This window comes from Poromitra crassiceps, assembly GCF_964638095.1.
Source record: "Poromitra crassiceps genome assembly, chromosome: 27".
Lineage (NCBI taxonomy): Eukaryota > Metazoa > Chordata > Actinopteri > Beryciformes > Melamphaidae > Poromitra > Poromitra crassiceps.
This window is the reverse complement of record NC_139650.1, coordinates 5,322,401-5,336,998: the sequence shown is the minus strand read 5'-3', so window position 1 is coordinate 5,336,998 and position 14,598 is coordinate 5,322,401. Positions and strand designations below refer to the sequence as shown.

The following is a 14,598-nucleotide window of genomic DNA, read 5'->3' as shown; positions in this document are numbered from 1 at the left end:
TGCCGTGCCCATTGCCCGAGCTGCTCAGTGAAGTATCCGCCCTCCGGTGCTCTGAAACCGGCGCTGCATGCACTTCCACTAACATATGGCATAACACGTAACGTTATCGTTTGAAATCCTCTTTACAGCCTCTTAAAAAAAGCTTTAAAGACTTTAAAGACCCCCTAAAGTTGTGTTTTAAGATGTATTTAAATACTCTACTTTGAATAATAATTTGTCTGATGGTTTTTCCCCCCACAAAAAAAGTTAAATTATCTTGTTAAAAAATCCTTAAAATGACTTCCCATCCTTCTGCCTCATTAAAGAAATTCCAATGTAACCAATCAGCTGCTGTGTGAAATATCGCCCTCCGGTGGTCCGAAACGGCCGCTGCGCGCACCTTCACTTAACATTATAGGGCATAAAACGTAACATTATCATTTGAAATCCTCTTTACAGACTCTTTAAAATAATCTGCTTGAAATTAAAAAATGTTTAGGCACGGATACAGTTTTAAAAGTATCGCTTTAGCACTGGTATCAGGAAAATACGAAACGATACCCATCCCTACCACTGACATGATGATGATGAAGTGTTGGTCAGTGTGTCTGCTTGACAATCCCATTTTGCTGCAATAAAAATGATTGAAGTGAAATGAAAGTGAAATGAACAGACTGGAAACGTCATAAAACAAAGTTTTTTCCTTTGCGGACATAATTTGCAGTTGAAAAGAGGTAATAAATCGCAATATATTGCATATATTAAAATTGCAATAATATTGTATCGTGACTTAAAGGGATAGTTCTGATTTTTGGAACCCTAGCCCTTACGGTACTTATCAATGATGATGTTGATTGGTAGATTCCTTTCTCAGCACAATCCATGCTGTTCTTCATCACTAGCTCCAGATAGTTAGCCACAAACCAATACAAGGTCAAAGCTGACTGAGGCTCACTGAAATTTCCTCCACTCACAAACTAAATTTCAAAAATCGTACTGGGTACTCTGGTGATTCCCACCCATACCCAGTATTTAGCTGCCAGATGGTTTGTTTTCACAGCAACATTCAAACCTTTCAAAAAGCTACGTGGCAGGTGATTGGATGAACCATCTGTCTATCACAGGCTCACCTCTCGCTGGCGTCACACCTAAAGCCCGCCCGTAGCTGCCTCTGGACGCTGATTGGTGCAAACCACTGGTGGTTCGGAATTCAAACCAATAGATTGGAAGCGCGGCAAGATGGATTTGTCGTGTGATCGTGATCTTGTGATCTCGCGTGAATCCAGCTGCCTCGCGACGTGACCCAGTACAGCAGCACGTGATTGTTTTGGTTTTAACCCCAACAATGAACAGCCCAATCAACTGGCTGGTCAAGCCCACGTTTGTTAAGTCAGGGCTTCACAAGAACACATGTAAATTCATGTAAATTCATGTAAATTCACTGCCTATATAACGCCTATTTAACTCAGACTGTAAATTGCATGTAAATTCAATGTAAACTCATATTTAACTCAGACTGTAATTTCATGTAAATTCACTGCCTATTTAATGCCTATTTAACTCAGACTGTAAATTTCATGTAAATTCAACACAAATTCATATTTAATATCCACAGAACACTCCTCCACTCATGTACATATTGTATATATATATTTGATTTGATTGCACTTGCAACATTGTGATTGTTTTTAGTCATCTTCCTACTTCTTATCTCTGTATATTGATGTGACCGCTACGCTGCATACAGACAGACAAGACAAATTCATGTAACTTGCATACTGTGACAATAAAAGTGATTCTGATTCTGATTCTGATTCTGACGTAGAAACCCCGTTCTCTGGTTATAACATGTACAAGCCTGCCCCTAAACCGATCGACGAACAGATTGAACAGATGACTGCACGGGGAGAATGCAGACGTCGACACGCAGGCTTAGATGATGAGGACATGAAGTAACAGATGGGTGCTGCAGTGCAGACCCAGAGAGGGTGTGATTGTGAGATTCCTGCCGAGGAGAGACGGAAAAGTTGTGTTCACACACTTGGATTGCAACGGGCCAGTTTCCACTGGACCTATTTTACCAGTAGTTTCCAGTGGTGCAGACCAGAGCTAGCTAGCTGTCTCCTGTGGCTTTATAGACTGTGCAGGGCTGGCCTCACCTTGTAAACATCTCTGCCATGCCAGGCAGAGAGAGAGAGAGAGAGAGGAGGCCTTCCTCTCTCTCTCTCTCTCTCTCTCTCTCTCTCTCTATCTCTCTCTCTCTCTCTCTCTCTCTCTCTCTCTCTCTCTCTCTCTCTCTCTCTCTCTCCGGGGCACTAAAAACAATGTGGGTCGTCGCCAAATGCGTTGCTCAATTTGACCAAAGCACTTTTGGAAATCACCCTGAATAAATGGACTGGAATGTCGTTTGCAGCCAAGCACTTGTTGTGAAGTCGACGCTTTCTGCCGGACACTTTCTGTTCCTGTGTTACGTACGTTTATCGACGGGGGAGTTTGCAAACTTTGCGTTCCGCTCGGAATACTTCATATAACTTGAATGTTTCATCACTTTTTTTTAATATACTGTATATGTGTCAAGATTGAGCCATATATGATTCACTTGCTCAGTGTTTGAATGTATTTCTTCATCTGGCCTTCTTCGCCTTATCCCCCATCCCCCCTACACTCATTCGTATATTTATTTTGTGTATTGTATAGAATACTTTCAGCGGCCTTGTGTGTGTGTGTGTGTGTGTGTGTGTGTGTGACGTGTGTGTGTGTGTGTGTGTGTGTGTGTGTGTGTGTTTCCCTGTTCGTGGGACACCAGTAATTGTCTTGTTCTCCGGCCCCCAGCTTTGTCAGCCAGGCAGGAATGTAGGTCACACACAGAGTGCATCCAAATGGCCGAGTTACTTTGGACAGTTGGGGACAATTCATACTGTCCTCTTGTCTTTTGTGTGCATGCTTGCATGGTGGAGGGTGATTGTGTGTGGTCCCCCCCCCCCCCCTTCCACACACACACACACACACACACACACACACACACACACACACACACACACACACACACACACACACACACACACACACTTTGTATTCATAGTATTCCCATGATGTCACATGCATTTCCTACCAAATATGGCGCTTTACAACAGTGGTTCTCACATTTTTTCACATGAAGAACCCCTAAACTAACAAAAATGTGTCCCCGGACCCCCATTTGATAGGATTGTGTCCCACGTGGTCCCCCATATGATAATTAATTGATGCTTTTAGATGTTTTATCACAGAAAGTGTATAAAACACATGACCAAAATAGTCATTGTGTTACTTATGAACGGAATCATAGCGAAAATAAATTACTCCCCTTTTGGCTGGGGACCCCCTGGAACCCCCCCTCAAGGACCCCCGGGGGTCCCCGGACCCCCATTTGAGAAGCACTGCTTTACAATACACACAGCTCATGTGCTGCCTGCCTGTCTGTGTCATTTGATTGTAATCTCCTGTTAATTGACTACAATCAGAGATGGGAAAAGTACACACATTCTTTACTTGAGTAGAAGTAAAAGTAGAAGTTCTGATTCAACTTGTTTATTCAAGTAAAAGTAAAAGAAAGTACTGTACAGGCTCTGAAATGTAATCAAGTATAAAAGTAAAAAGAATTTCTACCAGTATCAGCGGTTTCTGTGCAAAGCTAATGTTAATATAACTAGAATTTCCACGTGCCCAATTCTAGGGTGGGGAGACTCTGGAGACAATGAACCAAGCACACACGGACACACAGCTCTCCAATTATAGGATTGGCTACAGGTGGTGTATGATGATGGTATTTCATCTCTGGTCCTGGATTTGTTTGAAACACAGTCACTGAAGAACTAAATCTAGGAAATGAAAAATAATCTGACAGTCCTTCAAGTCAGTTTTGGTGGAGCACAAAGTCCTTCATCTCTTGTGGTGGTAGTGGTAGGGAGTCAACTTTGTTCAGGCGATGTCCGCACGGCGCTTTGCGGATCCGGATCCGAGACATGTGGGCCAGACTGCATTATGGCTGATGACATCACTGATGAGATCCCTCACTGATGACATCACAATTGCTTGAATGACATCACTGATGACATCACTCACTGAGGAATCACTATCACCCGAGTTACATCACTGATGACATCACTGATGACATCGAAAGTGACATCACTGATCACATCATTACAATTGCTCGAGTGACAACCCCATTGACATCATCAGTGATTTATGACATCACTATGGTGCTGCCACCAGGCTGAGCCATCTAGAAAGTGTCTAAACTATCCCATTGAGACTTTCATAATAGATAATTTCATTAATAATTTGTGTGATGTGGTTTTTCCTCAAAAAAGGTGCACATAAGACAGAAGCTGGGAGAGCACGAGACGAGAGAGACAATGTTTCATTGTTTTTCTCTGTCATGAATTCAAACTAAAGTAACTAGCCTGTTTTGAAAATGTAAGGAGTAGAAATTACAGAAAAATAAATACTCCGTAAAGTACAAATACCTGAAAATCCTACTTATGTACAGTAACAAAGTATTTGTACTTAGTTACTTCTCATCTTTGATTACAATCATTATTTTCCTACCAAGATGGCTGTGTGGTGATCTAACAGAAATTCTATCAATATCTGTAGACTACTGTATTCTGTAGCCTTGTGTATCTCTGTCTGTGTCGTTGAATGGCTTATTTTCTACCCCGACAGTTCACCTTCAATGTGAGGAGTATGGGCTCACTTTCGCTGGCCTGGGTGGGAGATGAAGCTGGGGTGAGTTTGTGTGTGTTATGTGTCTGTCTGTCTGTCTGTCTGTCTGTCTGTCTGTCTGTCTGTCTGTCTGTCTGTCTGTTTGTATGTAGGCCTATGTATCAGTATGTATGTATGTATGTATGTATGTATGTATGTATGTATGTGACTATTAAAGGAACACACTTGTTGTGTAATGTCTGCTCTCTGTCCTCAGGTGCTGCTGGTCCTGACAACATTTCACGTGCCAATGTTCATGATGCGGTTTGGCCAGTCGAACCTCTACAGGAGGTGAGAAATACCTGATCGCTGACTCAATGGAAATGGACCAATGAATGATTATGTCATAATTAGAGTCGGGCAATAATTCCATCTTATCGTTTATCGTCTTTCATTGGAATCATATCGTGATGATGTGGTCATTTTGAGATATCGTGGCACACAATTCTGCTGTCTGGATTGATGATAAAAAAAAAATAGCTGCGGCAATATATCAATCCTATCCTATAATAAAATGCCTACGTGGATGGTCTGTCTGTGAGTCACGATATGCGTCACAACTTGCATCTGCGGCCTGATGTCACTTCCGTGATGACGGCCGGGCCTGAGGCACCCCCCCCCCCCCACACACACACACACACACACACACACACACACACTCAGACTCGGCATAGCGCTCCCTACTGGCAAACACAAAAATCAGTTTATCTCTAGAACGTTTCTCCGATCGACTTCAAACATGGGGAGTGCACTTCGGGGGACCTGATGGAGTGCAGTGTCCAATTTCGTGCAACTCGGCATAGCGCCACTTACTGGAAACACAAAAAGCGGTTTATCTCGAGAACCATTTGTCGGATCGACTTCAAACTTGGGGAGTGCGCTTAGGGGGATCTGACAGAGTTCAATGCCAAATTTCATGGAATTCAGTATAGCGCCACCTACTGGCAACACAAAAAGTGGTTTATCTCATGAAACGTTCGGCCAATCAACTTCAAACTGGGGGAGTACGCTGCTGGGAACCCGACAGAGTGCAGTGATGAATTTCGTGCAATTTGGCATAGCGCCATCTACTGACAACACAAAAAGCAGTTCATCTTGAGAACCGTTTGTCCGATCGATTTCAAACTGGGGGAGTGCGCTGCTGGGAACTGCCCAGAACACAAGCAGACCTTACACACACAACACAATAGTGGCCCCGGAGTCCCAGCAAATTGAAAAATTGCAACCTTGCCTCTGTGTCAGTGAAGACTATGGGAAGACGTTCCAAGATGTGACTCACCTGATCAACCACACCTTCGTCCAGACCGAGTTCGGCATCGCCATCAGCCCTGACCACTCTGGCAAGGTCAGTGGTGTGTGTGTGTTTGTGTGTGTGTGTGTGTGTGTGTGTCTGTGTGTGTGCGTGTGTGTGCGTGTGTGTGTGTGTGTGCGTGCGTGTGTGTGTGTGCGTGTGTGTGTGCGTGTGCCCGCGTGTGCGTGCGTGTTTGGGGGGTGATGGGATGGGATCAATGGGACTGGAACATGTGTTTCTTAGTCCTTTCAGTCTGATGACTAATACGACACTGGGACAGACGGCCGATATTTCGGGGTTTCCGGTTCAGAGCAAGATGCTTCCGTCATTGTTGACAGTCTAACGAAGTCTCATTATGCAGTTATCCATTCATACAAATGATCCCAAAAGTCATCTGGACCTAAAACACGATCGATCGATCGATCACCTCCAACTCCATTCTCGCGTCAATCTGATATGTAAACAACCGTGGCGCTCGGAAGCGGACGTCTCTTGGCGCGGATGCCCACTCTACACCGGAAACCCAGAGTCCCAGAGTCTGATTCAGATTGATAGACTCTGTCCCAGAGTCTGATTCAGATTGATAGACTCTGTCCCAGAGTCTGATTCAGATTGATAGACTCTGTCCCAGAGTCTGATTCAGATTGATGAGTGCCCAGATTGTACGATACATAACTGACCGTGCACATCTCTTGCGTGTGAGTTTAGTGTTGCGTTATTATTTCACAGTGATCTGTAAAGCTCTGCAGCTCTACTCTGCTCTCGCTCCAGGATCAGCGGGATCTTCCTTATTGCTTCTCTCTGGCTGTGCTTTCAGGTGATCCTGACCGCTGATCTGTCAGACGTGGGGGGATCCCGTCTGTTTCGCTCGCACGACTTCGGCCTGAGCTTCGTTCCCACCGAGCTGCCTTTCGAGCCCCTCATTCAGATGCTGTACAACCCTGCAGACTGCAACGCACTGCTGACTCTCAGCACCATGGTAGCAACCTGCATGCTCTCCAAACCAAACCAAACTTCTCATCCTGACGTTTTAATGTTTTTTAATCTGTTTTGAGTTTTTACTTGTTTGTTTGTTTGTTTGTTTGTTTTGAGGTGAGATGTTTTAGCCAATTGAGTAATTTGCCTCTCTTCTTCTTGTGTTTTTTCTATCACTGTTTTTGTCAATTAATCCAAACTAAACTAAACTGCCTCCTAAATTCCAAGGCTAATCTACCTCCTCAACCCTTTTTTGCATTCTAGACAATGCCAGAGACTTGATTATATCAAGTTCAATGATCACTAATCACCAAATACCTTTTCACTGACCAATGCTTTTCCCCTTCTCATTTTCTCTCTCTCCTCCTCCAGTTGGACCTGTGGCTGTCTGAGGACTTTGGCGCCACCTGGAGGAAGGTCCATGACAGTGTGTGTCTGGTCAGATGGTGAGAATTGCTCTCCACCAACATCATCCGTCATTTCATTTGTCTATTCAATTTACAAGTACACACAGGCCATATGGGTACAAGTGGGTGTCAAATATACAAAATGAACTTGGCTAACATCATGCCAGAAACAAATATTTTTAAAGTTATACTGTGCATTATGCAACTTTGTTAGGGCCCTTCCAACATAAACTTTTTTTTCTTAACGTCATATTGTCGAAGAGTAGGACTTCTAGATGGACAATGTGCTCTTTTAATTATTATTAAATTGTGATTAGTTATTATTGCACCATAACTCCAATGTTTACAAACAATACAAATCTAAACAAAGTGCTACCTTTCAACTATATCTAAAACTCATTTTTAGCTTTTACAAAGTAACTGATATTCCTTGTATCAAGAGCTAAAAGATACTTTAAAATTCAAAAAAGAAGAAAAACAAAATACAAATGTTTGTTTACGTTTGAATTGCCCTAAAAAGTTGCATTGTATACCTTTAAGGTTAGTTGACTAACCTTAAAGCTCAGGAGGTAGAGCAGGTCGTCCACTAATCGCTTTGGATAAAAGAGGTCGGTGGTTCGATTCCCGGCTCCTCCAGTCTGCATGTCGAAGTGTCCTTGGGCAAGATACTGAACCCCAAATTGCTCCCGTTGGTGTGCCAGCACCCTGCGTGGTAACCTGCCGCCATCGGTGTGTGAATGGGTGAATGTAACTACTGACTGTGAAGCGCTTTGGATAAAAGCGCTATATAAATGCAGGCCATTTACCATTTACCATTTTACTTTGCGCTTTTTAACATTTAAGATATAGTCTTACCAATGATCACACCAATGATTCAGAGCGCAATGAAACTGTTGTAGAACAAAGTTGCACGGGTCTGAACAGACCCGCCTCATCTTGACTCCAGCCTATTTTAAAGGTAGCCAGAGTTGCAGATCATTACAACTGAAGTTTCAAACCTCAACTCATCGCATTGCGAATAATTGGTGTTGACTGGGCTTTATATGGCAACCATTTATGTGTCAGTCATCTGTGTAAGATTGGTTTTGAAGTGGAAAAATTAAAATAAATTCATACAAGATTTTCAACAGTCTATTACTGACAGGGTGTGATATGGTGTGCCTTGTGTGCGTGTGTGCGTGTGTGCGTGTGTGTGTGTGTGTGTGTGTGTGTGTGTGTGTGTGTGTGTTTTTGTGTGTATGTGTCCTCTGTCCTTTGTTGTTTTTCCAGTTGTCTCTCTCACAGCAGTTTGGATCACTTAGCTGACTCTGGTTTCGTTGGAGTAACACAGAGTTCACATGAGGTTGTGGTGTCAGTCTGCGGTTGTCAGCGCTGCATTGTGGGAAGGTTGTGATAGGCCTGTGCGACCGCAGCTGTTGTTTAGAGCCAGCCCTAAATCGATAGCAGAGAGAGGGAGCCAAGGCCGCTGTCACAGTGAATCATGAGTCGGCAACATTCTGATTCAGCCCACGTTAGTTGAACCAGCAAAATCTTTGCAATGTGAAAGCCTCCCTCCCTCTTTGGAAGCTCGCGGGTGCCAGAGGGCCCGGAGGAGAGCCTGGGGTCGCGGAGGCCTCGCTCACACAGCTCATACAGCACTTATAAGGGGACATTCACACCAAAAGCGTTTTTTTTTCAGTCAGAACGCTATGAAAATCATGTTGAGAGCGCTTCCATTGTGCAACAAAACACAGCGCACGGAGCGTTTTTTTTGTACTCCGTTTTGTTTTCCCCTGTAGTCGCGTGCAGTACAGATCAGAACACAACGATCCCTCGGGAGGAGAAAAGGTAGGAGGAGTGGAAAAGACGAGCAGCGCGCTTTTCCTCTAATGTTCAACTTTTTTCAGCTTAAAAACGCCCACAGCGCTCCTCCAAAAACAACTGACGCCACCAGCGCTGAAACGCCAGGTGCGTTCATTAAAAGAGGAGCACGTTTAGCGCGTCCTTACATAGAGAATGCATTGCAGAAAGACGCTGGCAGCGCCAACAATCCCAGCAAGCACGGACGGACCCGGACGAATCGAGAGAGCCCAAGTCAGCTCAAGTCATATCATGACGAGTCAGATCTGGCCCAGATTATCACTGTATCACTATCCAACTCATTTCACTCACCAGTCACCACTGAAATATCCATGAGGATAACTAAATGGTTGCAATCAATCACGTATTTCTCAGCCTGGGCTATTTTTTATCCAAAATCCGAGTGATCAGCACTTGCATGTGGACACTGGACAATCTGCGCTGATTAACAAACTGTTTATTCGTGGAGGTGGGACTACGAGGAGATGAATTGCGGGGAAATCCTGCAATTGTCTCACTTGCATATCTTGTTGCCAGTTGTTTTGAAAGAAAGAAAATACACTGCGAGGCCTAAACTATTTGAGTTGGAAGTTGCATGCTGTAGCATTGTGCCGTTAATGTGTTTCGGGGTTCTGCTTACACAGATTGTAGACGGTTACACTGTGATGTGCGATCCACAAAGACTTGACGCCGACGTTTTAAATAAAAAACAAGTTCCAGATTAAGGTTTGAATTAAATTAGCTTTCGTTTTTATTAAAACTGTCTCGACTCCATGGATGTTATACCGGTATAAAAAGAACCATGTCCATGTTTTGAAACGGTAGGCTATATTACTCCAACATACAGTGGAACCGGCCGGTAAATTGTAGATCCCGAGTTCAAATCCCACTCACGGCAGTATTATTTTTTGAAAATGTAGCATAAATTGTTAATCTGGACATAATTATAGCATAATGCCTACCCCACACTACAGGATAATTTGCAAGATTATGGCCAAGATTCCCCCCTCCCGATTTTCTCGGGGGTGCTCCCGATTTGATGCGCGTCGGGCAGATAATCTTCCCAAATTATCCTGTAGTGTGTGGGGTTCAAAGATTCACAATCGGGAAGACTGCCTCTTCCCGATTGTGAATCGGGCATATCTAACATGTTAATATTTACAACCCGACAGGCGATTGCATCTTGAGCAGAGAGCCAGTAGTAGCTGCGTTTCCATACAGTTTTTCCCAAAATAATCTGGTCCGCGTCCGCCCGCAGCCCCGCAAAGAAACAAAGAACGAGGAAATTGTCATCGAGGTGAAATACCCGTGCGTCTTTGAACGGGACGGAAAACTAATGCTATAGGCCTACTGCAAAGCATGTAGCCTACAACAAGCGCTTAGATCGGCGAGTGTCCGCACGGAAAAGTGAGTCAAATCAGCAGACACGCCCCTCCACAAGGCACCTGTGCAGACGGTTTTCGCCTGGCCGTGCACAGTAGGCCTACACCCCGAATGGACGCGGCTGGGCGGACAAAGTGGAGTTTTCAAGACTTCCGCGAGCAGAAAACCACACAGTGTATAAAAGCTCCACACGTTTCCTCGTCAAGATTCATTTTAAAAGTGAACGTCGAGCCCTGCTTCCAAGGTGAATCTTCTGCATAATCTTCTAGTGTGTGGGGTTGCGTTTGAACAGACGCGATTGTGTGTGTGTCCCAAGATTGAAATGTTAAAAAATCGGCTCTCTCTGTCCTGTAGTGTGTGGGCTCTCAAGATTTTTATAATCTTCAAGGATTTGAAAATCCTGTAGTGTGGGGTAGGCATAATGCCTACCCCACACTATAAAGCTGCTGAATATACACTGTGTACATAGCAGAATAAGTGAACATGCCCAATGCCATTCATGGTAATGGTCATATTTCGACATCAGCTTGGCGTTCCCGCGTAGACGTCTAAATCATCCCCAAACCGGCATGTGATTTGTCCACGTCCTGGACGCCACTGAAACACGTCATCACAATGTTATCATGACGTAATTTTGCTTGCTGGGATGCTTTTGGTGTGAATGTCCCATAGGTCACCACAACCACAATCTGTGATATGTGCAAACTCCAAAACTGGATTTAAATTTATTTATTTATTTATTTATTTATTTATTTATTTATTTATTTATTTATTTATTTATTTATTGTCTTTTTCAGATTTTTATCCCATTGTTCTCCCCAATGGTACTTGGCCAATTCCCCCTGCTGTCCCGGTCGTTGTTCCAGCCCCTCTGCCGATCTGGGAAGAGCCATAGACTGACTAGCACAATGCTTCCTCCGATACATGTGCAGTATCGGCCCCTTTTTTTCCACCTTTTCACCTGACAGCGAGGAGTTTAACCGGCAGGACGTAGCGCGTGGGAGGATCACGCTATGCCCCCCAGTTCGCCTCCCCTCGACCGTCCAGAGCGCACTGCAGCGACCGCAGGACTCACACCCCACCGGCTTCCCACGCCGCAGACACGGCCAATTGTGTCTGTAGGAACGTCTGAACGTCCAAGCCGGAAGTACCGCTACCGGGAATTGAACCCGGGGCTCCGCGGCGAGTCCAAACCTGGATTTACATTTGAACTCCGACAACTTTCCACTGTCCCAATATGTGAGCACTACATAAGCTCTTTCCTGTCTCAGTCTCGTTGTTTCTCTCTCTCTCTCACACACAGGGGTCCTAAGAACAGTGTCTACTTAACAACCAACTCCAATGGCTCGTGCAGTGAGTGAAAACAGTACCGTCGCCTATCTACGCATCTATTTGGTAGCACAGTATTTGAGTGAAATGACTGCATCCTGTAAGCCCACTGTGTCTCTCTGTCAGATGATAAAGGAATGTTGGAGCTGAAGAGGACAACGGACTACGGGAGAAGTTTCCGGACAATCGCAACAAAAGTCTTCTCCTTTGTCCTGGGAGGACGCTTCGTCTTTGCCTCCATCATGACTGGCATGGTATGTGTGCGTCTGTGTGTCTGTGTTTGTGTTTGTGTCTTATAGCCATGTATATAATAACTAGGGATGGAGACTCTGGAGATGATGCACCACATGGCTGCAGTTATGGAAATCGCCCCAAAAATATATCTTGGTATTAGCCTTGATATGAGACTGTAATGATAAATGAGAATCAAAAATCACTCGGAGGTTTTTGACGGTAGGGCTTTCAGGGACAATACAATATTAACACACAATTTTGGTAGCTCTGTTTTTGCAGCATTTAACAACAGAAAGTTCGCAGTTTGAATGCTGAAATTGGACCCGAGCAGAAATTGGACCCGAGCAGAAATTGCACCGACACCGGCACTGCGACAATATCCTTCCGCTTCTACACCTAATAATGAATAGTGATTCAAATAATGAGTGAATAGTGAATAATTAGTGATGCACACTTGCACACTTCCTTCTAACCTGTAGGTGTCAGTGATCAGTGATCACGTTGCATCTTTATTTGGTGTATTGAATATTTTCTTCTAATCAGTATGTTTGTATGCTTGTGTGTGTGTGCGTGTGTGCATGTGCGTGTGTGTGCGTGTGTGCGCGTGTGTGTGTGTGTGTGTGTGTGTGCGTGCGTGCGTGCGTGCGTGCGTGCGCGTGTGCGTGTGTGTGTGTGTGTGTGTGTGTGTGTGTGCGTGCGTGTGCGTGTGCGCGTGCGCGCGTGTGTGTGTGTGTGTGTCAGGGTACAGAGCGTATGATCCATGTGTCTGTGGATGGAGGTGATGCGTGGAACATGGCTCAGCTTCCCACGGTCAACCATGAGCAGTTCTACTCCATCCTGGCAGCCAATCAGGACATGATATTCATGCATGTCGACGACCCCGGAGGTTAGAAGAACCAATGACAATGACGACAGAGTTATGAGGAGAATGATGATGATTACTGATAACGATGACCACTAGAGCTGCAACGATTAACCGCTTAAGTTGTCAACTATTAAATTAATCGCCAACTATTTTGATAATCACTTAAAGGAACACTCTGACCATTTTCAACCAGCTTTGTATCATTAGAACATCAGTAGTATATCAGAAAACTGTAAACTGTTTTGAAGTCTGTCATTTAATTTGACAGTTATTGAGTGTTAAAGTGTGGACCACTGACATCACTGGTCCACACTAACTCAAATTAATAACTCATTAACTCAAATCAACTCTCAATAACTGTCAAACTAGATGACGGTTTTGAAGTCATTCATCTAGTTTGACAGTTATTGAGAGTTGATTTGAGTTCATGAGTTATTAATTTGAGTTAGTGTGGACCAGTGATGTCACTGGTCCACACTTTAACACTCAATAACTGTCAAATTAAATGACAGACTTCAAAACAGTTTACAGTTTTCTGATATACTACTGATATACTACTGATGTTCTAATGATACAAAGCTGGTTGAAAATGGGCGGAGTGTTCCTTTAATCGGTTTGAGTATTTTCTTAAGAAAAAAGGTCAAAATGATCTCCAGGTTCTTAAATGTGAATATTTTCTGGTTTCTTTACTCTATGACCGTAAACTGAATATCTTTGGGTTGTGGACAAAACGAGACATTTGAGGACATCATATTGGGCTTTGGGGGAAAAGTGATCAACATTTTTCAGCATTTTCTGACATTTTATAGACCAAACAACGAAGCAATTAATCAAGGAAATAATCATCAGATTGAGCAACAAAAATAATCATTAATAGTTGCAGCCCTAATGATCACGATTAACGACGATCTTGCTAGGTGTTGTCCCTGAACCTATGTGCTGTGTGTTCTGCGCTGTGTGGAACAGACTCTGGGGTGGGAACCATCTACGTGTCGGATGACAGAGGAACCGTGTTCTCCAAGTCTCTGGAGCGCCACCTGTACACCACCACAGGCAGTGACACTGACTTCACCACCATCACTTCACTCAGAGGGGTCTACATGACCAGCACACTCACAGAGGGTGAGTTCAACACGCCATACAAGAGATAATTCAATCCTTAACTTAAAGGGATACGCCAACCTTATGTGAAAACAAACCATCTGGCAGCCTCAGGTTATAATAACACAACCGTGGTTATTTTTTTACATACCATTAAATCTTGTTCATCAGAGAGCGTTCACTGCTTGTAAGTAAAATGTTGTGATGAATGGTACTGCTGACTCCTCTCGTCCTGTAGAGGGAACAGTGATGAATGGTACTGACTCCTCTCTTCCTGTAGGGGGAACAGAGATGAATGGTACTGACTCCTCTCTTCCTGTAGGGGGAACAGTGATGAATGGTACTGCTGACTCCTCTCTTCCTGTAGAGGGAACAGTGATGAATGGTACTGACTCCTCTCTTCCTGTAGAGGGAACAGAGATGAATGGTACTGACTCCTCTCTTCCTGT

The 14,598-nt window shown here is 44.0% G+C and overlaps 1 protein-coding gene across 1 annotated transcript in view; it reads left to right on the top strand.

Annotated features, from left to right (window-relative positions):
- LOC310799289 (sortilin-like) overlaps positions 1 to 14,598 on the top strand; it is a 32,639-nt gene that overhangs the window by 4,033 nt on the left and 14,008 nt on the right. Inside the window, exons 2-10 of the mRNA XM_083661880.1 lie at positions 4,687 to 4,749; positions 4,943 to 5,016; positions 5,968 to 6,070; positions 6,834 to 6,995; positions 7,364 to 7,437; positions 11,924 to 11,973; positions 12,076 to 12,203; positions 12,925 to 13,069; positions 14,015 to 14,170. Of these exons, the coding sequence (XP_083518006.1) occupies positions 4,687 to 4,749; positions 4,943 to 5,016; positions 5,968 to 6,070; positions 6,834 to 6,995; positions 7,364 to 7,437; positions 11,924 to 11,973; positions 12,076 to 12,203; positions 12,925 to 13,069; positions 14,015 to 14,170 (955 nt within the window). The remainder of the gene's footprint in view (positions 1 to 4,686; positions 4,750 to 4,942; positions 5,017 to 5,967; positions 6,071 to 6,833; positions 6,996 to 7,363; positions 7,438 to 11,923; positions 11,974 to 12,075; positions 12,204 to 12,924; positions 13,070 to 14,014; positions 14,171 to 14,598) is intronic.